Source organism: Natator depressus, chromosome 1 (genome assembly GCF_965152275.1).
Source record: "Natator depressus isolate rNatDep1 chromosome 1, rNatDep2.hap1, whole genome shotgun sequence".
NCBI lineage: Eukaryota > Metazoa > Chordata > Testudines > Cheloniidae > Natator > Natator depressus.
The window spans coordinates 259,581,101-259,606,748 of NC_134234.1; the positions used below are offsets into that span (position 1 = coordinate 259,581,101).

The 25,648-nt window shown below is 46.5% G+C and overlaps 1 protein-coding gene across 3 annotated transcripts in view; it reads right to left on the bottom strand.

Moving 5' to 3' along the window:
* The window catches only part of IFT56 (intraflagellar transport 56), an 81,084-nt gene extending 64,195 nt beyond the window's left edge, over nt 1-16,889 (bottom strand). For 2 of the 3 annotated variants that reach the window (XM_074941751.1, XM_074941753.1), the window contains exons 1-3: nt 16,696-16,889; nt 16,410-16,547; nt 15,723-15,815 (exon numbers count right to left, since the gene is read on the bottom strand). In XM_074941751.1, the coding sequence (XP_074797852.1) occupies nt 15,723-15,815; nt 16,410-16,547; nt 16,696-16,698 (234 nt within the window). In that variant the 5' untranslated portion in view covers nt 16,699-16,889. Of the gene's footprint in view, nt 1-15,722; nt 15,816-16,409; nt 16,548-16,695 lie in introns of those variants that run through there. The other variant, XM_074941752.1, reaches the window with a different exon arrangement.
* Between the last annotated feature and the right edge of the window lie 8,759 nt (nt 16,890-25,648).

Here is a 25,648-nt window from a genome sequence, read left to right on the forward strand (position 1 = left end):
CTACTAATATTGGCAGAGCCCAGATATTCCTGGATGTGATAGATGACAGTTTTCTTCATCTTGTAATAACTGAATTAACAAGAGGTGATGCAATTTTAGACTTGGTTTTGGTAAGTGATGAGGACATTCTAAAAGAGCTGGTCATAGGAAGTAACCTTGGATTGAGTGATCACAGTTGTTTTATGGAAAGATAATCAAAATCAAGTGGTCAACTATGGATTTTTATTTCAAAAAGGGAAGACTAGGGAATTAGTTAAATAAGTCACTGAACTTTACTGATACTCAGTTGAATTACGTGAAGATGCTCATCTGTCAGGCGATTGTGGTGTTGGTTTTTTATTACATTCATGGTAGAAAACCCAGATTTGCAGAGGTACATTAATCCGAACATTGTTAAAAGATAGATGGCTAGATTCTGGCTATTCTGAAACTGGTCAGCATACTGACTCCAGAATTCACTAAGTCCCACTTCTCTGAATTTTGCCTTCAGGACATCTGAGCTCTGGAGCCTTACAATTTCTAATTTAAAGGCACCTTCATCAATGAATCAAGAATGTTCTTTGCTTCAGAAGGGCAAGGTCCATGGACAGAGATAACAAATGGATCACGAATAAACAAAAGCAAATCCTTTGGAATTTAAAGTTATAAAACTGCATTTTAAAACTTTTAATCAGATAGTTTAGGAATTCTTGCATCGTTTTCATCCAAGTTTACTCCTGGGGGAATGTTGCACCACTGCATGTGCGCAGAATTCATATCCCCTGCAGATTTCTTTGCTTCCCCACAGAAAAATGACTTTCTGACAGGGAAGTTGCAACAACAGTCACGCACTACTCCCTAGCAGCACAGGTACATCGTTTCAGGCACCCAGAGCAGCCGGTAGAGAGATAAATCACGACGGGGCTAGGGACACCCCAGCCAGTGGCTCCTACCCTGAGCCGGGATCAGCTGCTAGTCCTGGCTGGGCTAGAGGCAGGAGAGGATAGGACTTCCTCTTCCCCTGCAAGGAGTGGCTGGGTCTGGGTCAGACCCACCCTCAGAAACCTCTCCCAGCTGCAGGAAGCTCAGCAACCTCCCTGCTTCCTGCCCCCATTGCTCCTTAGCTGTGGGGGGAGGGATCACTGTATGGGGAGCTGCTCTCCCATCCACTCAACCCTCATGCATCCAGACCTCCCATACCCAGACACCTCTGCCAAGTCTCACCTGGTACATCCAGAACCCCCCTAGCCCTCCATACCCGAACCCCACCACACTGAACCTCAATCCCTGCATCTGGAGCCCCCCTGTACCCAGACCCCACCCCTGCATCCCCACTGAGCTCCCTGCACTCAAACTCCCATCCTGATGCCCCATCCTCTGCACCACCCTGAGCCCCCATGCCACTGAGCCCCCAACTAGCTTGACCCAGACCCCCACCCCACCAAGCCCCACGCCTCCAGCACCCAGACACACACCCCTGCTGAGACCCCCACACCAGATCTCCCTCCACTGAGCCACATCCACCTTCACCCAGAAGCCCCTGCTGAGTCCCATTGCCCCTGCACCTGGAACACCCGACAAGCCTCTCTGCATCCAGATCCCCCCACACCTAGATTCCCCCACTGAGCTGCCTGCAACCAAAGTGTCCCACACAGAATCCTCCCACTCCACACCTGGATCCCCCCACACTGAGCCCCTCCACACTTGGATCCTGCTTGGTTGAGCCTGCCAGCCCCACACCTGGTGCGCCTGGCACAGAGTCCCAGGGTGTTTCTGGGGCAGGCCCAGACCTGGTGCTGTGTCAGGGTCGGGGGCAGCCGCACCGCTGAGTCCATGTCCCGGGGGGGGGGGGGGGTGGCTGCAGGGTGATCTCCCACCTTCGTGCAACCAGTGGCCTGTGCTCCCACTGCCACGCTGGAACCTCTGCATTTATTTATGACAAATAAAACTTGCAGAATTTTAATTTTTTGGCGCAGAATGCCCTCAGGAGTAAAAGTTTCATCTGTAGCAAGAACACGCAAAGTGGGAAAGGTCAATATCTTTCCTGTTAAGTCTGTCAGAAAGATTTCAAGATTCCTCTGAAAGGCACACATAGGACAGTCTGGTGAATGATGCAGTGAAGTGTATTTAATTAAGGGTGTATCGCTTCCAAATGTCAAGCAAAACCCTTCTCTTTCCCTGTCATAGAGGGACCTCCATCTATAACAAGCAAGTTTACTTTCTGCAGATTCAAACAATTTTTTTTTTCAAAAAAAGCCTTTTACTTTTCAAAAATGGTCTCTCTTGTGGTGTAGATTTCTATCGGTATTAAGCACAAAAATTCTTCCTTGAAAATTTCACTATCATAAAAATCTAACAAACAGTGATAGCTGGGCAGTATCACTTAAAATGCTTGATTCATTCCCCGCAAGAGACATGTTTTTTTAAATCGGAAAGCAGTCCTGACAGACAATCCTTATAAATTACCTCCAATCTTTACACTACTGTGGAATCAGAGAGAGAAACTTGCTTCACATGGTTCACAATGTCATCTTTGTTTTTATCTCTGACAAAAAGCTCCTCCACCATTTCTGTGTACTTCTTCACAAACTTGGCAGCTAGGAAAGACTTTCTTTTTAGCTGGTACCAACATCTATGAAGAGAAGCAGCCATTGATTTTTTTCCTGTTCAGTCACTGATGTTGTGCGAATGACATCTGAAGTGTGATATGAAGACTTCAGATTTTCAATTTTGTCACATCTTGCAACACTGCCAGGAGGATAGGACATGTTGAAATTACTGTGTTTTGATTCAAAGTGGTGCCTCACATCAGTGACCTTACAGACAGATACAGTGGTTTGGCATATTAAACACAAATGTTTTGCTTTTAAATGAGGTGGCATAATAGAAAGAAAATCCGCTGTCCAGTTTAGGTTAAAAGTTCAGTTTTCACTGTTGACTGTGACATTTACTCCTACTCACATTTATTTTTGGCTCCATTTCCATCACTAATGAAAAAATGAGTGGCGTCCTAGTTCAATCACAGCCGATGCTATCACATGAAAAAAAGAGTTACTCACCTTCTTGCAACTGTTGTTCTTCAAGATGGGTTGTTCATGTCCATTCCAATCAGGTTTGTGCGCACCGTGTGCACGCCAACCAGATGATTTTCCCCTTAGCAGCATCCATAGGGTCAGCCTGGGCCCCTCCTGGAGTCGCGCCTTCATGGCGCCCAATATAGCGACCTGCCGACCCCCCTCCCCATTAGTTCCTTCTTGCTGGCTGCTCTGATCGAGGGGTAGGAAGGTGGGTATTGGAATGGACATGAATAACACATCTCAAAGAACAACAGTTACAAAAAGGTGAGTAACCATTTTTTCTTCTTCGAGTGCTTGTTCATGTCCATTCGAATCAGGTGACTCACAAGTCAAAGTTCAGGAGGTGGGGTCGGAGTCAACCGCTGATTGGGGCACGGCTCGCCCGAAGGCCGCATCATCTCTGGCCTGTTGTGTGATCACACAGTGCATCGTGAAATTGTGTATCGAGGACCACGTTGCTGCTCTGCAGATTTCCTGTGTGGGGACCTGTGCCAGGAATGCTGCTGAGGAGGCTTGAGCCCTGGTGGAGCGTGCAGTGATCGGCGAAGCGGGCACCTTCGCCAGGTCGTAACACTCCCGAATGCATGACGAGGTGCGTTGGGTTGAGACCTGGAGGCCTTTCATCCTGTCTGCCACCACTACGAATAACTGAACAGACTTTCGGAATGGCTTAGTTCTCTCTATATAGAAGGCCAGCGCTCTGCGGACAACCATCGAGTGAAGCCTTTGTTCCCTGCCGCAGGAATGTGGCTTAGGATAGAACACTGGGAGGAAGATGTCATGGTTGGTGTGAAACTGGAAGACAACCTTAGGGAGAAAAGCAGGGTGAGGCCTGAGCTGAACCTTGTCCTTATGGAATACCATGTAAGGGAGCTCAGATGTAAGGGCCCTGACCTCCGACACTCTCCTAGCTGAGGTTATTGCCACCAGCAAGGCCACCTTGTATGAGAGATAAAGCAGGGAGCACGTCACCAGTAGCTCAAATGGTGGACCCGTACGTCTGGAAAGGACCAGATTAAGGTCCCAAGCTGGGATAGGCTGTTGCGTGTGCGGGTAGAGCTTGAGGAGACCTTTAAGGAAATGACTAACCGTAGGGTTTGCAAAGACTGAGTGACCATCTGCGCCTGGATGGAAGGTGGAGATGGTGGCCAAGTGGACCCTTATTGACAACATAGACAGAGCCTGTTGCTTAAAATGGAGGAGGTAGTCCAGTATAAATGGCACCGAGGCGAGCGTTGGTGACTGATGGTGTTGCTCCAACCAGAGAGAAAACCTCTTCCACTTGGCAAGGTACGTTGCCCTTGTGGAGGGCTTTCTACTGCCAAGGAGAACTTGTCTGACTTGATCAGAACAGGACAGCTCCACCGTGTTTAGCCATGGAGCATCCATGCTATGAAGTGGAGCGACTCAAGGTTCGGGTGCCGGAGGCGGCCGTGATCCTGCATGATTAGGTCTGGGACAAGTGGTAGGGTGACCGGAGTTGCCACGGACATTTCCAGGAGCGATGTGAACCAGTGCTGGCATGGCCAGGCCGGAGCTATCAATATCACTAGGGCTCAGTCCCTGTGGATCTTAAGGAGCACCTTGTGGACCAACAGAACCAGCAGGAAGGCGTAAAGGAGACGGCCCACCATGGAAGAAGGAAGGCATCCGCAATGGAACCCGGGCTGTGATTCATGAAGGAGCAAAATAGCTGACACTTCCTGTTGCTGCACGAGACGAACAGGTCTATTTGGGGAAAGCCCCAGAGATGGAAAATTGAGCTCACTATGTCCAGCCAAAGGGACCACTCATGGCCATGAAAAAATTGGCTGAGACTGTCCACCAGCTTGTTCTGTATCCCAGGGAGGTATGATGCTTGCAGGTATATCGAGTGCTCTACACAGAAGTCCCACAGCATGAGGGCTTCCTGGCACAGGGGAGATGAGCGTGCACCCACTCCCCCGTTTGTTGATATAAAACATCGCCGTGGTGTTGTCCGTAAGGACTGATACACATCTGCCTGATATGAGGGCTCTGAAAACCTGGCACACCAGGTGCACCGCTCTCAGTTCTCTGACACTGATATGCTGAGCTACGTCCACCTGAGACCAGAGACCTTGTGTGCTGAGGTCTCCCAAATGTGCTCCCCATCCCAGATCCAAGGCATCTGTCACTAACAAGAGGAATGGCGAAGGGCACTCCTGCACAAACTACCTGAGGGTTGAGCCACCGCAGGAGGGAGTCTAACATTGGGCAAGCAGGGTTACAACGCTGTCCAAAGCATCTCGAGCTGGTTGATGAACTGACACTAGCCATGCCTGGAGCAGGCGAAGTCTGAGTCTGGCATGCTGTACTACGTAGGTACAAGCAGCCATATGCCCCAGCAGTTTCAGGCAGCTCCTTACCGTGATCGTGGGGAACTGTCTGAGACCCCGTATGACGTCACCCAGAGACTGAAATCTGGCTTCTGGGAGGTATGCCCTTGCTTGAGTTGAGTCTAGCACTGCGCCTATAAAGTCTGTTCTCTGCACCAGGGACAGTGTGGATTTGGCCTCGTTGAGAAGGAGACCTAGTTCGAGGAAGGTCATTCTTATGAAGCTGACCTGCTCCTCCACTTGAGATCTGGAGTGGCCTTTGATCAGCCACTCGTCGACAGACAGAAAAACCTGTATCTACTGCTTGCACAGGAATGCCGCGACAACTGCCATGCACTTCGTGAAATCTCGAGATGCTGCTGACAGGCCAAAAGGGCGGACAGTAAACTGATAGTGGCTGTTGTTCACCACAAACCTGAGGTATCGTCTGCGACATGGAACTATCACTATGTGAAAATACGCATCCTTCAAGTCGAGGGCAGTGTACCAGTCTCCTGGATCCAATGAGGGGATAATGGAGGTCAGGGAGACCATGCAGAACCTGTTTCTTGACAAACTTGTTGAGCTCCTGCAGGTCCAGGATGGGTCTGAGGCCACCCTTGGCTTTCGGTATTAGGAAATACCAGGAGTAGAAGCCTTTGCCCCTGAAGAACCTTGTCTATTGCTTCCTGTATTAGAAGTTGCTCATGAGAGGGGTCCCTGAAGAGGGACGGGGAAAGGCAGGAGGGCACAGAATTGGATGGAATATCCCCTCTCTACCATGCAGAGCACCCAGCAGTTTGAGGTGATAAGGGACCAAGCACGGTAGAAAGGGGATAGACGGGACGAGAAGGTAAGAAGGGATGGATCCAGTCGTGGTACTGATGTGCTGTCCTCAACCGCACCTACAAAAGGGGGGTCTGGGGCCCGGCAGAGGCTTGGGCTGGTTGGAGCTCTGCCCCGAGGACTGCTGCCTCCTTCTACCACTCCTATTCCTCCTATGAGGCGCGCCCTGGCAGTTCTGGGGTTGGTAGAACTTGGAGGGAGGCTGTGGCTGGAGATGCTTACACTGAGGGGCTGGTGTATGGAGCCCCGAAGATCTTAGGGTGGCCCTTGAGTCCTTCAGACTATAGAGTCACTTATCTGTTTTGTTGCAAAAGAGGGCCGAACCCTCGAAGGGGAGTCCTGGATCGTTTGCTGGACCTCGTGGGGCAGACCAGAGACCTGCAACCAGGAGCCCCTTCTCATTACAATCCCCATAGCCATTGTATGTGAGGCCGCATCTGCTGCGTCCAATGCCGCCTGTAGGGAAGCTCGGGAGATCAGCTTTCCCTCCTCCACTAATGCAGAGAATTCAGTACGAACGTCCTGTGGCAGGAGCTTTGCAAACGTGTGTGTGTTCACAATGGTATGTTGGTTCGTGATGCGGAGCTGTAGTCCCCCAGTAGAATAGACCTTCCTGCCAAACAGATAGAGTCTTTTTGCCTCCCTATTCTTAGGGGAGGGGCCCTGGAAGCCCTGGTGCTCTCGCTGATTGGCCACATCAACCATCAGTGAGTCGGGGCATGGGTGGGTATATAAATGTTCATATCCCTTAGAAGGGACAAAGTACCGCCTTTCATTCCACTTGGCCATAGGGGTCAGAGAAGCAGGGGTCTGCCACAGGGTTTTGGTCACCTCAACGATCATCTTTATCAAAGTTAAGGCAACCCACGAGGGACCGGAGGATGCGAGGATCTCCACAACTGTGTCCGATACCTCCACCACCTCCTCCGCCTGTATGCCCAGGTTCTGGGCAGCACAGTGGAAGAGCTGTTGGAGTGCCCTGTTATCCTCCAGGGCCAGGGCCGTCAATGTCTCCGCGACCGCTTCATTTGGGGAGGATGAGGAGGAAAGACCTGGCAGCGGACCTTGCTCACTGCCTTCAATGTTCCGTGGATCTTGTGGCACTCGGTATTCCACGGTTTGTGGTGCCGGGGAGTTGGAGCCGAAGCCGTTGGCAGTGCTGCTGATGGGAGGGTGTAACAGCGGTGCTGGTGTTTCCGTCAGTGATGCCACTGCTAGCAGTGCCGGCGTTGCCTGTGGGGGAGCGAAGGACGCTGAGGACACCAACGCCGACCTGGACCTTGGGCCCTGGACCTGTCCCTGGTGATAGGCCCAGGGTGTCCAAAAGGGCCACTGTGACAAAGGCTGCGATGACGGAGGCCGCGGTACCGGGTAGGGATGATGGCTACGACGGGATCTGGACCTCCTGCTCCTGGTCCTATCAGAACGATAAGAGTCCGCCTCCGCGTCTGAGGTCTCCGAGTAGGAGAACCAGGGAGGAGCGGTGCCCTGGGCTGCTGGAGAGCGGTGCTGCGAGGCCGGGGATCGGTGCAGCTCCCCTGCATGGGTGGGCCGTGCCGGGGAGAGGGGTGCCGGGAATGTGGATTGGCGCACCATCAGTGCTGGTTTGCCCCTTGACTGAAAGTGGGGCTGTGCAGTCACCGGAGACTTGTCCCTTCTCTGCAGGGAGGACAGCACCATGAGGCACATAAGGTCCTTAGCCACTTCAAATGCCTCCGGTGTGGATGGGAGCTGGAAGTGTTCACCTTGATGTTCCGGGGACCGTGAGGGGTTCGGACTCAACTAAACCCCAGACAGGGCAGGAGTCCGTGAAACCCTAGAGGGCTGGAGGGACAAGGCAGTCTGGTTCGAGGTGCTCATTGATGCCACAGGTCTCTTGGACTTTAGAGGGGGAGACTGACCCCTCTCTGGCCTTTTCTTCTTTAGTGGCACTGGGGACTGAAAGTGGTGCCACACTGAAGACGGCTTTTTATTGGCGGAGCCGTGGTGGTGCTGAGGGGCCTTAGGGTCCTTGTTCGGTGCCGGAGCACTGCAGACCAACAATCAAGTACTCGGCGTGGGTTCTGCAGACCCAGGGTTGGAATGTGGCCAGAGTGCCGCGTCCATCAGCAGGATCTTAAGTCTCTGCTCCCCGTCTTTAAGGGTCCTAGGTCAAAAACCCTTGCAGATCTTCCATTTGTCCTTTTGGTGGCTCTCCTCAAGGCACCGCAGACAAGAAGAGTGTGGGTCCCTCTTGGGCAAAAACTTGCCACACTCCTCACAGAGTTTGAACCCGGGGGAACCGCGCATATCCCAGAGGTGGGGAAGATGTTGTTGGTGGGGGGGGGGGGGAAGGAACCTCCCAAACAAAACTCAATTACAACTAATTCTAACTAACTATTTACACTATTGTACAATTAACTAAAGAGGACACTGCCAAAGCGCTTGCAAGCAAGAGCGAGCGATGTTCCAGCTAGCCATCACTAGCGGTAAGAAGGAACTCAGGGGATGGGGGGTCGGCAGGGCACTATATTGGGCACCATGAAGGCACGACCCCAGGGGGCACACAGGCCGACCCTACAGACACAGCTAAGGGAAAAATCTTCCAGCTGGCATACACGTGGCGCGCACACACCTGATTGGAATGGACATGAACAAGCACTCGAAGAAGAACTTAAGATCCAGTAAGCAGTGCTTAATTTGTGCCAGGGCTTGCTAGGGCTGAGCCACAGCACCTCTAGGCTTGGCAGTTGATAGCCCGGGCACCTCTGGACTCTGACCAGCAACCGCTGTTCTCTGGCCTCCCAGCTCTGAAGGCAGAGCCACAGCTATTGCCACTCTTACTTCTGCTCTGCTGCTGGCGGTCGCACTGCCTTCAGAGCTAGGTGCCCGGCCAGCACCTGCCACTCTCTGGCCACCCAGCTCTGAAGGCAGCACTGCTGGCAGCGGCCGTCCAGAAGCAAGGGTAACAATACAACACACCATGCCACCCTTACTTTGTGCTGCTGCTTGCACCAGTTCTGCCTTCAGAGCTTGGCACCCAGCCAGCAGCTGCTGCTCTCCGGCAGCCCAGCCAATGCTCAGTTTGTGCTGGGGCTTGCCAGGGCTGTGCCCCGGTACCTCTTTCATTACAAATTAAGTACTGCTGGTAAGTTACTCACTAAGGCAGTCATAGGCAAATGATTGGCAGAGCATCACAGTTCATGAATTTAATAATAAACATTTTTTTCAAGTGAGCTGGTGGGTCACATTTGGCCCACAGGCTGCCTACTGAGTATCACTGACTTAAATGTGTAGGAGGCTTTGAGTTTTTGTATAGCTGATCTAATGAAATTATCAGCAATTTGCATCCCAAGCTAGGGGAATGGGGATGGGGAGAAAAAAACCTTGTTGGGAAAGGCTCAGACTCAGTTGGATGAATAATCACCTCTAAAAGGTTTTTAGGAGTAAGCAGAGAGCCTATAGGTAATTCAAAAAGGGACTGATCAGCAAAGAAGACTACATCTTGGAGGTTAGAAAATGTAGTAATAAAGTGAGAATTGCTAAAAGTCAACATGGATTAGCTCTTCCCGAGGAAATTAAAATAAATCAGAGGGTTTTTAGTTATATAATTAAAAAGAGGATGAGGTTGGGCTGCTATGCAATGTGAATAGAGACAAGATTAAAGATAATCTAGGAATGGCCCAAAGATTAAAACAAATGCTTTGCTACATTTTCAATATGGATGATAAAATGGAACATAGGCATGACGGCTGATGGAAGTGAGTGTACAGAAATACAGATTACCACAGGTGGAAGAAAAACTTAAACAGCTTAATACGCTCAAATGGAAGAGACTGGATAATTTCCAACTCTGAATACTGAAAGAACTGACATATGAGATAAGTAATACGGTATCAAGGATTTTTAATAAATCTATTTGGGGTAGTTTTGTATGACTGGAGAATAGCTAATGACGTACCTATATTTAAGAAAGTTAAAAACATGATCCAGACTACTACAGACCTGTTAGTCTAAGTTCAATAGTACACAAGGCTTTAGAACAAACTGTGAAGGCAAGAATAATTAAATTCATGGAGGTAAATGGAAGCTGTAATTTAACATGGGTTTACCAAAGGCCGATGATGCCAGATTAACCCACTTTTCCTTCTTTGAGAAGAAAACTGATTTTTTAGATAAGGGAAATGGAGTAGATCCAATATACTAGGACTTCAGTAAAGCTCTGACATGATACCACATAGGAAATTATTAGTTAAATTACAGAAGATGGGGATTAGTACAAGAAATGTAAAATGGATAAGGAACTGACTAAAGGGGAGAAGGCAACAAGTTGTGCTGAAATTATCAGACTGGAGTGCAGTTACTAGTGGAGTTCCTCAAGGACTGCTCTTTGGATCAATCTTATCCAATGCTGGGGCCGTGGCACAAAAAGTAGGAGTGTGTTAATGAAATTTGCTGATGATACAAAGTTGGGAGGCATCGTCAATGCAGAGGTGGATCGGCATGTTATACAGGAAGATCTAGATGACCTTGAAGACTGGCGTAATAGAAGTGGTATGAAATTCAATAGTACAAAATACAAGGTCATGCACTTAGGGTCTAAGTATTTCTGCCACAAGCTGTGGCCTCATCAGTTGGAACTGAGGTGGGAGACCTGGGTGTGCTGGTAGATCATAGGATGACTCTGAGCCACCAATGTGATGTAACTGCGAAAAAGAAAAATACTAGGATATATCAGATTATGTCAGTGGCCAGGATGTGGGCAGTTGAAGCAGGAGTCCCGCCTAGTGGTCAGAGCAGGAATCAATATCCAGGAATCGGAAGCCAGGTGCCCAAGCCCAAGGTCACAGCTGGAGTCAGGAGCCATGAGTACAAGTCCAGGGTCAGAACCAGGTTATCTGGAGTGAGGCAGGAGCAGGGCTGGAACAAGGCAGGAGCTATCACAGCCATGGGCAAATGCTTTGAGCAGCCGCTGAATTGCGGCTACTGCTGGGTCTAAGATCCAGTCTTCTGACCCTTCCAATCAATCAGGCAGTGTAGCCACTCAGGCAGTCTACTACAGGCCAGCTGTGCTCATCAGATTGCCCAGAGACTGGTTCTGCGGCAGGCACTGCTTCCAGACTAGCTGTTGCAGACCCTGATTCCCAACAAGCACAGGATTTCCAGTAGAGAAAGAGAAGTATTAATGCCACTATACAAGGCACTGAGAATACCTCTTTCAGAATATTGTATACAATTCTGGTCACCCCTGCTCAAGAAAGATGAATTCAAACTGGAACAGGTGTGTAGAGAACAGTTACCAGGATAATCAGGGGAATGGAGGGCCTACCTTATAAGATGAGATTGGAAGAGTTTGGCTTGTTTAGACTAGCAAAAAGAAGGCTGAGAGAGGATATGATTGCTCTCTATAAATATATCAGGGGGGTGAACACTAGGGAGGGTGAAGAGCTGTTTAAGTTGGATGACAATGATGGCACAGGCACAAATGGGTATAAACTGGCCGTGAGCAAATTCAGGCTGGAAATTAGAAGTCGGTTTCTAATAATCAGAGAAGTGGGGTTCTGGAACAACATCCCAATAGAACTTGGGGAAGGGGGAAACAACTTATAAATAGTTTTGAGAGACAGCTGGAAAAATTTGTGTGGGATTGTATGATGGTGATGGTAGGGGGCAAGGCTTGGCAGCCCTGGGAGTTCCTTCCAATTTATGTTTCCAAAAGCTCATGTTTCAGAGTTCAGCCAGTCCCCTGGAGGGGTCAGGAAGGGATTTTTCTCATCCCCCAATCTATTCTGAGTTTATATTTGTTTGTCTGCTTTTGTGCCCCTCCTCTGAAGGATCAGAGATGACCACAGATGGAGAGGAACGCTGGACAGAGTGAGCCAGTGTTCTAAAGGCAGGACTGAGCATTCTCTCCCTCACTGGCATAGCTGGCAGGTTCTTGCTCACATGCTCAGTCTAACTGATCATATGCAGGTTTGGGAAGGGATTTTTCCCCAGGTCAGATTGGCAGGAACCTTAGGAATTTTTCTGCAGCAAGAGATACAGGTCCCTTACCAGGACTGTCTAGCTAGATCTCACTTAATCATAGAATATCAGGGTTGGAAGGGACCTCAGCAGGGCATCTAGTCCAAGCCCCTGCTCAAAGCAGGACCAATCCCCAACTAAATCATCCCAGCCAGGGGTTTGTCAAGCCTGACCTTAAAAACTTCTAAGGAAGGAGATTCCACCACCTCCCTAGGTAACGCATTCCAGTGTTTCACCACCCTGCCACTCATACACTGCAGTTCCTCCTGTTCTCTGCCTGTGCCACATAATAGTTGGGTCTCTTTTGTGCTGGAATACTTTGGTCTAGTGTCAGTGGCTGGGTTTAGTGTTGGGACAGGTGCTTTTGGTGGCCTGTCACATACAGGAGGTCAGACTAGATTATCTGGTGGTCCCTTCTGGCCTCAAACTCTATTACCTTTATTTCATATTAGATTCTGACATAGAATGTGTGCTACTGGTCCCTCCCTGTCCACATTATAGAATAAGTCAATTGAATGGACAATGGGGGACCAGTAACAGTATAAAAGTTAACTGCGGGGCTATATAATATATTCGGTGTCCCAGATAACAAACAACTTTTTTCTAATCTTTTCTGATGCTTTGAAGTTCCCTGTTCCATGTCACACCCTAGCATGCACTGTTCTGGTGACATCATATCCGCCAGGAAACCCCACTCGATAATGGAACTCATCTATTGTGGATTCCGGTATATACCTGTTTAAATAACTGTAAGTCATGGTTTAGCACAGACTAAAATATGGACATAAAAAGACTGTATCGGGAATTCCATAATAGCAACAATAAATAAAATAAAATCCACATTAAGTATTACAACACCACTGTTGGACACGGGGTCCCAATTTAAGATTTTAAAATAATCAGCCACAGTTATGCAAAGGTACTGAATATGTAATACCTCACCTCTAACTTCCTTCTACATTTATGTTCATTCCATATGCTTGAATGTTGCCATGTACGCCATTTAATTTCATCAGTCATTTGTGTAGAACAAAGCACATTATGCTCAGCGTCTTTAACAGATTAAATTTTTTATTCTATTTTTTTTTTTTTTAAATATCAAGCAACTTTGTGCCTTGTGAAAGACAGCTGTGAGGATAAAAATCACTGAAATCGTCTTTAGTTACATCCGGAAACTATCTGCTTGTGGGGATGGAGAGATACTCAGTTAAAAAAATTGAGACCTCTCTATATATGCATAAAAAAATTCCAAGCCACTTTCCATTTTAAGTTAAAAGCTGGTCCGTGTATATATGTATGTGTGTATACACACAGACCAGCTCCTAATGCCTCTGTTAGCAGACAGCAGAAGAGATGAATACAAATACTTGCACTTTCTAAAAACCTGGATCAATATCACCACCTGGTGATGAAACAGATTTAGACGGACTGCATTATTTTATTGACTGATGTGTCAGGTCCTCTTTTACTCTTACATCCAAGAGAGTGTTCGAAATTTAAAATCCATCCTGGATTTCCTTCTAGTAATGTAAGCCCTTACAAAGTATTCAAAGCAACAGGATAAACTTAACAATTTTTTTTTACAGAATGTCTCTCCATCTCTACAAGCAGATATTACCAAATGCAACTAAAGAAAGTTTCAGTACTGCCAACTCATGCCCTTTAGCCTACCCAGTTCTAACATTTAAGGTGATGGAAAAGGTTGAGGTCTACCAATTCCAAGCATCCCTGGCAATTGTAGAGAAGAGAATTAACCAAGTGAGATATTTCCAGCTGCTCCTAACCTATACCCTGCTCATTGTTCTAGAATAAGGATAAAATGAAATATTCTCAAAAATCTTGCAGACATATTCAGGGCTGGTTGGGAAGGGATATTCCATCTCCAACCCAAGTCTGGAAACCCATTTAACCCTGTACGTTTGAGCAGAAATCTCCACCTAATTCTATAAGGGAAAAAGTCATCACAGTTCCCCAGCATAATTCTCTAAAACTATAGAGGAATGTTTTTTCCCCTGGGATCCCTAGTTCTATGAATTCACATTAATATTTTTCCCAGGGCTAAAGGAAGGTGTGAAAATGGGAAAGCATAGAAACAAATTAATAGGCTGTGAAGGCTCGTTTCAGAATGGCACAAGGCAAGATAGTCAACAGAAACAGACTTAGGTTTTGCTAGATGTCAAGAGAGAGTGATGTGTTGGGCACACCTGAGAACAGAGTATGGGCTCAGTGACCCAGGACTGGCAGCAAATTCTATTTCACAGCAGGAGAGGCAGAAGGGTCATGGGAACGATAGTGGGGAGAAGGCAGAATCCCACAGGGGCACCTTCTTACCCAAAAGGAGTATAATAGGCACTATATGATGCAAGCAACTTGATAATCTATAGATTATTTGAATAAACATATTTTCTAATAACCTTGAAAACTCTTTGGGGTAAAAGGGAGGTTTTATGCAGACATCAGAAAATTCATAGAAGAGCAACAAAATCAATTAAGGGGCTAGAGGGACTGAGAAAAAAAGATTAAAAATAATTAAATATGTAATACTACTGCTTGGCTAAATAGTGAAGGTGGGGATATGATTGTGTTGCCCCTTTTTGACCTGAATGGGTATTCAAAGTTCAGGGCCCTGCGGATATTCCTGCTGGAAGTATTGAAGATAGAATCTCATATTTCCTTTGTACTTTCCTTGTAAATAAACAAGATTGCATCAAAGTCCTCCTTTTCCAAATACAGGATTAGCCAAAGGCAAAAGGAGGAGTTTCTTAGCTTACAGGTCCAAGCTTCTTTTCAGCCAGCATCCCAGAACCAGAACCTCTCTCTAAGTTTCTTTCGGAATCTCACTTTGGTTATAGGCTTCTGCTTGGATTTTTCCAGGTAGTCTCTGTTTCTCTCTGGTCCTGTGCATTTATGCACACACGGGTTCTGCCACCACCCCACCAAAAATAATACTTAGCGGGCGCGCGCACACACCCCATGCCCATATAGTCCAAACCTCTTCGGTGGGTTCACATAACCCTTTACTTTTAGATGGAGGGCTGTGGTTAATTTATCCTTACAGTTATGCCAACTGAAGAGTGTATTCACACCCATCAATTACAACAAGGTTTTAACTCAACCCTTAACAAGGTTCCACCCAGCTCAAAGAATAACTTTCCACAAATTAGTTTCTGAAGGTGTACACACCAAATAGGGAAAAGAATGTTAGAACAACTGTCATGAAATTAAGAAAAGGACAATTTAGGCTTTGGGACAAAGATTAACTAGAATGCTGGACCAATAGACTGTTTCAGTGTAGAAACTCCTATTTCCCTAATCCAAACTGCCTTTCTGTATTAGTTTGCTCTATTGTTGCTGGATTTATAGACAAATGGCCTGGCCCATTTCTTCCGCACCACCAAAAACCATCTCTCATGCCTGCTGCCATCACTTTAGGACAACATCCTGATTCTCTCCAGCAGGAAGGAGGATTTCTTCATCTCACCTCCAATGCTCTCTTGTAGTCCCCCAGGTGAAAGGCACAGTATCCAATCCAGAGGTCAGTGTCCTCATCTTGTTCCCCTGCATGCCGTTTAAACTTCAAAGAAAAAGGGATGCAAAAATGACACCAGCTGTCAAGTTTTGTCAGATTGTCTCATGTGAAACAAATCCATTTATAAAATTAATATTAGGATGATTTCTGCTGGCTTTACAACCCTGGACACTGAAGTCAAGCCGTATCAATATCACATTTTCAAGGAGAGGCATTCTATCCAGTCACACAGTCTCTGTACAAATATTTAAAAGCTGTAAACGTAAAGGAGGGCAAGCAGTTATTCAGGCTGGTGAAAGGGGCATAACTAGGGTGTGAGAAAGAACAGAAAAGACAAATTAGTTGGAAGAGCTGGAACTTTTCCCAAACAGGAAGCTCTGCTGCAATTGGGAACAATCTGCTAGAAGGAGCCTCATCACCCCAGCCATTGGGAGAAGGATCTGGGCAAGGCCCCGGGGGCTGTGCTCTGGGCATCAACCCTGCACTGGCGGGGGATGGGGGGAGTGGACCCGGTGACCTGCGGCCCCTCCCATTCGCACCCCCGTTGTCTGGGAGACTGGCGGAGTTAGCTCGTTAGCTGCGGAAGCGCAGAGCCCCGTAGGCCGAGCCCTGCACTGACCCCGCCCCCGCCCCCGTTACCTCCAGCAGGGCGATGGCGCCGGTGAAGTCCCTCTGGGCCAGCAGCTCCTCTAGCTGCAGGACTTTCTTGCCTTTCTTCTTCCGTTTGTCACCCTGGGGCGGGGCGCCCCCCACGGCCGGCTTGGCCCGGGAGAGCATCTGGAGGGGGCAGAAAGAAGACGGGAGACGGGCTGAGAGCGGGGAGGCGCTGGGGGGCGCCAGACCTCCCCGCTCCTGGATCCCCCAAGCGGCGACTCGCCAGAGGCGGCGGCGGCGGCGGCGACCACTTCCCCGCCCTGTCCCTCACCATCTTGCTCCTCGCTTCTCCAACGACTCCGTTACCCTGGTAACCCCGCGGCGGGGGGGAGGAAGAATGACTAAGTGAGACACCGAATAGGGCCCGGCTGGAACTCACGTCCCCGCTCACAGTTCCGACCCCGCGGCTAACGCAGAAGAGGAGCCGCTCGATTCTCCGGGAAGAGTTTGACAAGGGGCCATTTCCGCTGTGGCGCGCGGTTATCACCATAGCAACCCAAGGAGCTAATTTTGTCGCCGCAGTGTCACAATATTTGGGGTTTTTTGGGTTAATGTCCCAGCTCATGGGGAAGCGGTTGAGATGAAACCGTGAGTTTTCATTTATAATACAAAACCCAGCCTTCAGGGGTACAGAGACAAGCTTGAAAACAGGACCCAGGTACGCTTGAATCATAGACTATCAGGGTTGAAAGGGACCTCAGGCGGTCATCTAGTCCAACCCCCTGCTCAAAGCAGAACCAATCCCCCATTTTTGCCCCAGATCCCTAAACGGCCCCCTCAAGGATTGAACTCATAACCCTGGGTATAGCAGGCCAATGCTCAAACCACTGAGCTATCCCTGCCCCCCAAAGGGCTCATCAATCAAGAAAGCGAAGAGAACAGATTTTTGGTGTCCAACTCATGCTTTTTCAGTGCCTGGGGTGGGGTAATAGTGTGATTGTGCAGCAGAAAACTTGGTGCTGTGGTACAACACCAGTGCTTTTGTCAGGCGAGACCATAGTACCGTCTTTTGACAACATGCTTAGGGGCTCTACATAGGATATGACACTAAATTATGAAAATCGGAACAGGGAACTACTGAATTTTGTCCCAGGGAACAAATGATGCAGTGGTGATGTCATGACGTATCAGCATGTGCTATGTGATGTCATCACTGTTCTCTTCAGTGCCATCAGTGTGCAGGGGCCTTTACAGACAACTCAATAGATGAGTTCCTCCCCCAAATGGCCCATTAACATTCTTCAAGTCAGAGGGAAGAAAGGAAGTGGGAGAGCAGCTGAAGGGGTTGTTAGTGGGTTATAGATTGTTGTCCTCGTCCTCAAAGGAAACCTGCATAAAACTTTCAAAAGACAAGTCTGGGAGCTTAACTTCTTAACTTTGCTAGACACTAAAAAGCATGGTCTGAAATGAATAGACATTGGCTTTATGGCTTATTAAAACTGTGTAAGTGAACTGTTAATGGGCCTCTTCACCTTGAACAGTCCCTTGAAATATGTGCTAAACAATCTGTTCCATCTTGTCTTTAGCTGTGACACTCTGAATAAGTTTCCCAGACCTGAAGAAGAGCTCTGCATAAACTCAAAACCTTGTCTCTCTCACCAACAGAATTTGGTCCAATAAAAGATAATACCTCACCCACCTTGTACATCTAATATCCTGGGACCAATATGGCTTCTCCAACACTCTACAAAATATGGACATTTTGCAGTTGTTTGTTGCACCAAAGCAGTCAGGGTGTTAACTCATTGACAGTGAAAACCCATTGTTTCTGTCGTCTATCACATCTCATGACACAGAGCCTGCCTGGAGAGTGAAACTGAATATTCATGGAAACACTAATGACTTTTAAATAATCCAGAAGCAGACATCTAAACTTCAACACCTCCCAGAACGGAAGTCACCTGACACAGCCTTGACTAGCCCTGAAAGTACTCTGAACAAATGGGCCAGAGACGCAACTTACAAAGACCAACAGTATCGCGTGCCCCAGTGGTAGTAGTTATAAAGAAAAGTGGAAAAATATGAATCTGTGTGGAATTTAAAAGACTTAATGAAGCAATTGTTAGAGAAAAATATATTATCCCAACTCTGGATGATTTCCTTCCCAAATTGAAAGGAACTAAACTGTTCTCCCAGGCTGAATGCCTTGAGCCAACTCTGGCAAATTCCTCTAGCCAAAGCTAAACTGACTACATTTATCAAACCCTTTGGGAGATTTCACTTTCGAAGATTACCATTTGGGATTACCAGTGCACCTGAAATTTTCCAAAAAAAAGATGGCAGAACTGTTAACGAACACAAATGGAGTTGTAGTTTTCATGGACAATGTTTTGATATATGGATCTTCAATGGAAGAACACACCAAAACCCTCAACAAAGCCCTAGGCCTAATCAGTCAGTCCAGATTGAAGTTAAACAAAGAAAAGTGTGTTTTCCGCCTACCCCAAATTGAGCTTTTGGGACAGTCAATAAACAAAGATGGAATCAGTCCATCTGAGAAAGTAAAAGGAATCTGAGAATGGAATGCACCAACAAATGTACCAGAACTGAGAGCGTACTGGGCATGGTAAATTACCTTGGTCAACACCTACAAGACCTTTCTACAGTGACAAAATCACTGCATGAACTGTCAAGTGCATCTTGGCTATTGGGGCTAAATCAAGACATTGCCTTCTAAAAGGCAAAATAAATTATTTCAGCGGCTCCAGTTTCAAGTACTATGATGCAAACAAACCCACAATGGTCAGTGTGGATGCAAACACCGCTATGGCCTAGGTGGTATACTGTTGCAACAACACAAATCTGTGTGGAAGCCAGTTGTGTTTTGCTCTTGCACACTCACAGAAGCAGAAAAGTTATACAGAGTGAATGAAAACAAGGGCCTGGCAAGTGTGTGGGCATATGAAAACTTTTACAGATATCTGTGTGGATAGGATTCATTTACAATGATAAAAGACCATAAAACCCTCATCAATGGAAAAGGCTTGGATCAAGCACTGCTGAGATGTTAGTGTGTATTGATAAGGTTAATGTGATTTAAACCAACTTCTAAATATGTTCCTGAGAAAAATCTGGTAGTAGCAAACACTCTGTCATGGAACCCCACATCACACTGTGACGTTACCCAGGGTACAGTTTGGACTGTTGAATAGCTGAGCCCCTTCAGTTCTCTAGCCTGGGATGCCCTTTACACTATTTTGCTGTATAAACAGCCATTCCTGGCCTGCTCACACAATCTTCAGCATGTAAATTCACTCCCAGCTAAATACATGAGCACTCTGAGCATTCACTTTACATATAGGGCAATACTCGCAAATTCTTAGTCCCAGCCTTGTTCCCTGAAATGTGCATCTTGTGCTCCTCAGCACCCTCCTGTATAATACAAGTTCATAGAAAGTCCATCATTTCATCAAAGGAAAATGATAATCCGCCAGGCTTGTTATCCCACACCCTTTAATTCAAACACTGGTTAAGACAAAACAATAAGATATGCTTAATACCTACAGAAAGATAGATTTTAAGTGATTACAAGTGATGATGCATAAAAGTCAGGATTGGCTACAAAAAAAAAGAGTAAAACTCAAGTTAATACCTAATTTAACAAGTGAACTTAAAAGCAAAAGATTTTGTCTCACCATAAGCTGCAGTAAGTTTCACAGCTGGATCCTCTTTTCAGCCTGGAACTTCTCTCTTGCCCCCTTCCGCCTTGGTTCAGAGTCTCTCTGGTATTCATTGATGTCATGAGCATAGAGATGGGAGGAGGAGAGGTGATTTGGAGGTCACTGTCTCTCATTCTTATATCCCTCTCCCTTCTTTGAGGATTACCCCCAGCTGGGTGTAGGCGACAAGCGGCCTCTTTTGGACTTCCTGTGATGCAATGTAAATTTCTTATTCATACCTTTCTCCTGCTGAAGAATGGTCACTTAAGCAGCTGTTAGTTTTTTTAACACCTCGCTGGGGCCAGTGTGTCTTTGTCTCTGAAAAACTGGTTTGTGGGCTTTACACAGTATTACAACACATTTCAGTAACAATCATACAGTAGAATATCATAACTTCACATACAGTGTTGCTACATATATATCAATGGGGTAATAATGTTCAGTAGATTATGACTTTTCAAATGATACCTCACAAGGCATACTTTGTACAAAATTTACCACAGTCTTATAAAAGTGATGAACATGATTGTATAGACTGTCACACTCTCAGCTACCTGTGATCTCAAAGATGATGTAAAGGCATACGGCGATGCACACAGATCAGTGTCAGAAAAGAGGCTACACCAGCTACAAAAAAGCAACCTCAACAGACATGCAACTGCAATAGGTTCTAAATTACATTAGGGCTGGCTGGCTCAACTATAAAGGATACTAAGGAAGTAATAAGAAACTGCTCTGTGGTACATAGACAATTAAGTAAATCGAAGGGACTCAAGATTAAGATGACTGCATTGTAATTCCAAATGAAATGACAGAAGAAATATTAAACCTCATCCATGAAGGACATCAAGGATTAACTAAATGCCATAAATGGGCCAACCAGCCAGTGCAGTGGCTTGGCATCAGCAAGGATAAAAACAATAAAGTATCTGCATGTGAACATTGCAGAACTAATAGACCAACACAACACAAAGAACCTTTAATAACATCACATCTACGAAACAGACGTTGGAAGAGACTAGCTTCAGATTTCTGCGAATACAAAGGATATCATTGCTTGGTTGTAGTGGACTATTTTTCCATGTATAGAGAAATAATGTACTTGAAAGACATAACATGTCACAGTGTTATCAAGAAACTGAAGTGCACGTTTGCTCATTTTGGCATTCCAGAACAACAAGGGATGGACAATGGACCACAATTCACTGCAGCAGAATTTAAGTCATTCTGAACAAAATATGATTTTGATTATATTACTAGCAGCCCATGTTACCCAGAAGCGAATGGAGAGGCTGAGAGAGCTGTACAGACAGCCAAGAAGACCCTACAACAGGAAGATACGTTCCTTTTTATCTGAGCTACAGGTTAATAGCAGCTACAGGATATAGTCCAACATGACTTCTGATGGGAAGACAACTCAAAACTACTGCTCCAACTTTTGGAAAGAATCTATTTCCAAAGTGGCCAGACATGAAGAAAGTAACTAAATCAGATAAAAAAGTAAAATGAGCTTATAAACACTTTTACATCACACAATACTCAGAGAACTGCTGTGTCTAGAACCTGGTGACCATGTTCATGTCAAATTGGACAGAGAGAAAGGATGGACAACTTCAGCTGTCATAAAGAGAAATAACTTAGAGCCCAGATATGTGATTGAGACCAACAGTGGAGAGTTCAACTGAAACCATTGGCATCTAAAGTTTGTTCCTCAGAGAGAACAATCAGCAGAGAAAACTCTACAGACAGTGGATTCCAAACTGACCACATCCAGTTGTTGCAACTAATGGACACCCAGATGACCAAGTTGTTACGCTTTCAGGTTGTGTCATTCGAAAGCCAGTATGATTCAGAGACATTTAACAGAATAATTTATACTGAACTTCAAAGATACATGTAGGTACATTTTGTAAATGCTAGGAACGTATTAAAGGGGGAGATGTAATGGAATGCTAAACTGTATTATGCTGTTAAGCCATGAGGTGTCACAGTGTGCAACATACCTTATTTCAGCTAACCTCAGCCTTACAGGGCAGAGCATTAAAGGATCTTATGGAAGATGCATCTCTGGTATATCTCTCTGAGAAGGAAACTAAATAAATGACATAGAAGTTTGACCTGTCAGTAGCAGCCCTGCAACCTATCATGTATGAGGTGTACATGACTTCTGCCAAATCTGCAGACAACATGTAGCAAAGGGAGGAGCTGAAGCCATTAGAGCCAGGGAGGAAACCACCTGGCCACACTCACAACCAGAGCAGACCTGGTCCCCACTTTTCTGGAAGTGAAGGTTGGCTGGATTGCCAAGCTTTGATGCCTTACAAGCTCTCCAATATTGGCTCACCCCATTGAGTGGTGCTTGTGTGCCATGCTGGTGCCTGTGGCATTGGCTCTCCACTGGTTGGGCTCACATGCATCTGAATGTGCCACTGTCGCTCTGGCCTTTTGCTTCCACTAATCTGCTCATGGAATCAAAGGAGAAACCGTTCACAGTAAATTGTGCAGGTCTGTGATCCCTCGTCTCTCTTCTTACTTGTTTTGAAGCAGCAAGTTAACCATGTTGACAATTAAATCATCATCATTGGTAAACTGAGCCAACACATAATTGAGATGAATGGGCAGTTCATATCTCTCAGAATTATTGTTTTATGTTCTCTGCAGATGCAATCGATCATCTGGTCATCACTGCATCAGTTTATACACTCATTTCACGTTTTCAAGGCTTTCTTTGCAACCATAAGAGTCAGAGACTTTTTTTTTAATGAAAGCTGAGATTTTGGAGAACAAAAAGAAAAAGTGCTGGGTCACTGAACCAGTGAGACTGGTCCAATTCTAGCCTGAGTTTGGCACATCCACCTCCATGCAAGTCCACGGGCAAAGCCTCACTCATCTGTATAATGCTTATTCTGGCAGATAATACATTTTGAAGTGAATTGGGGTGAGATTGAGGGCCTTGTGAAATCAAGCACCAGAAAAATAATCCCTTTTTTGGAGGGCAGAACACAGGTCGGAGATATTCCCTCAGCCCCATAGGCACCAACTCCGTGGGTGCTCCGGGGCTGGAGCACCCATGGGGAAAAATTGGTGGGTGCTTTGCACCCACCGGCAGCCAAGCTCCCCCCCGCCCCACCTTACCTCCGCCTCCTCTCCTGAGCACGCCGCATCCACACTTCTCCGCCTCCCTCCCAGCGCTTGCCGCTGCAAAACAGCTGTTTCACGGCGTAACAAGCTCCAGGACGGAGGAGCGGGAACGTGGTTCACTCAGGGGAGGAGGTTGAGAAGAGGCGGGGCCAGGGTGGGGATTTGGGGAAGGGGTTGGAATAGGGGCAGGGAGGGGGCGGAGTTGGGGCGGGGACTTTGGGGAAGGGGTTGGAATGGGGGCAGGGCAGAGGCGGAGGTGGAGCAGGGCTGGGGCCAGAGGGGGGGCCGAGCACCCACCGGTGCCAGCAGAAATCGGTGCCTATGCTTAGCCCCACCCCCTCTCTCCTGCCGGGGGCCGGAAAATCCACAGATGGCTCTTTTTTGGTCTTGCCTTACCTTTCCTGGGCTGGAAGTGGAGAAGCAGTTCATTTCATCTTCAACCCCTCTTTTTCTTGACAAGGGTGTTGAAACTGGATGGAAACCTCAAACACTGAGAGTCATAGAGCAAGTATAGCACTTGACTCCCTCACTTATGGAAATGCTCTTTTGAAAACTCTTAGGGAGAGAAAAATATCTCTGCTGTCCCGCTCTATCGGTCAGTGCAACAATTCAGCAATAATGGATAAGCACAGTTGCTGCATATTTCTCTAAAATGATCAGTAGTGAAATGGTTAACACTGTTGAAATTTAAATGGTAATAATTAGGCTTCAGAGTTAACACCCCATTGAAGTGAATGGGGCAGTTCACATTTCTCTTAGAACTACTGTTTCGGCCTGTCTGCCTGCAGACTCGGAAAGAGAACACCACATCAATTTTAATTTAGATGGCTAATTTTGCAAACAAAGGGGCTAGAGATTTCTTTTCATGTACATACAGTAATACAGTAACTACTTAATGTTGTTTCATTGTTACATTGCTGATCAATTAGGGAACATGCTTGTTTAAAGTTGCACAGTGCTCCCTTATAACGTTGTTTGGCAGCTGCCTGCTTTGTCCACTGCTTGCAGGAAGAGCAGCCCATTGTAGCTAGCTAGTGGGGGCTTGGAACCAGGGTGGATCGGCAGCGCCCCCATCAGCACCCCACTCCCCTAAGTTCCTGTGCAGCAGGCTACCAATTGCCGGCAGTTCATCTGTCCCTCCACCACTGCCATGTGCTGCTCCTGCCCTTTGCCTTGGAGCTGCTCCCAAGAGTCTCCTGCTTGCTGTGCAGGGGAGGGGGGAAGAGGGGTACTAATGTCAGAGTGTCCCCCTGCCCCCTACTCCTATCCCTTGCTTACCCCTTCTCCATATAGAGCAGGGGGGAGACACAACAAGGCTCAGGACAGAGAGAGCTGGCCGCAGCTGCTGTCTCAACTTCCTGATCTTTTTAAAGGCAATGTACTTAGAATGTGGTGTCAGCGTACTTAAAGGGGCAATGCGCATCTCTCTCTCCTACGCACAAGTTGTGTGTCTCTGTCTCTGTCTGCCATGCTGTCTCTCCTCCCTCCATTTGTGCTGCCTTGTAGAGTGTGAGGCTACATTAACAACAATGTGTTAACCCTTGAGGGCTCAGCCGAATTTTAGTTCATCATTTAGCAGTAAGGCATTCTCTGGGAAATATCCCACCGTCTTCCACCCTCTAACTTCACCACCTAAACCAAGCTTTACAATCATCATTGCTGTGTACAGTATTAAATTGTTTGTTTAAAATTTATACTGTGTGTGTGTGTGTGTATATATATATATTATATAAAATACAGTTTTTTTTCTGGTGAAAAAAATTTCCCTGGAACCTAACCCCCCCCCACTTTACATTAATTCTTATGGAGAAATTGGATTAGCTTAATATCATTTCTCTTAAAGTCACATTTTTCAGGAACATAACTACAACGATAGGCGTGGAGTTACTGTAAAAAGTCTGCAATCTCTGTGCCCAAAGTAAGAAATACTCCACTTTCAAAAAGAGGATAGTTAATTATGGAAACACAGAGACCATGGGTCTGATCCTGAAAGGGGCTTTGTGTTCCCATGATGTTCCAGTGAAATCACTTAGATCAAGCTCTGTTTGATAACATACATGAAACCATTGATTGAGTGGATATCTCCAAGAGTAGTAGCACAAAAATCCAGTGGATAAATATAAATGTACACAGATATGAGAGACTTGAACTTTTGTAAAGAGTGCATTGCCATCCCTTACAAAAATAAATGAAATGTTGAACAACCTGAAAGATACTTAATTGGAATTATCATCTGCATATCAACAGATATCTGCTGAATTACAAGAGCACTTTTATTTAAGAACTTACATATGATTTATGCACCTAAATATGAAAATTATGGTCAAAGTGACAAAGTTCAGAAATAAATAACACCTGCACCATTTACTCTAGTAGAATTACCAAAGGGCTCATGGAGAAATATAGTCTTGGACATCAGATCAG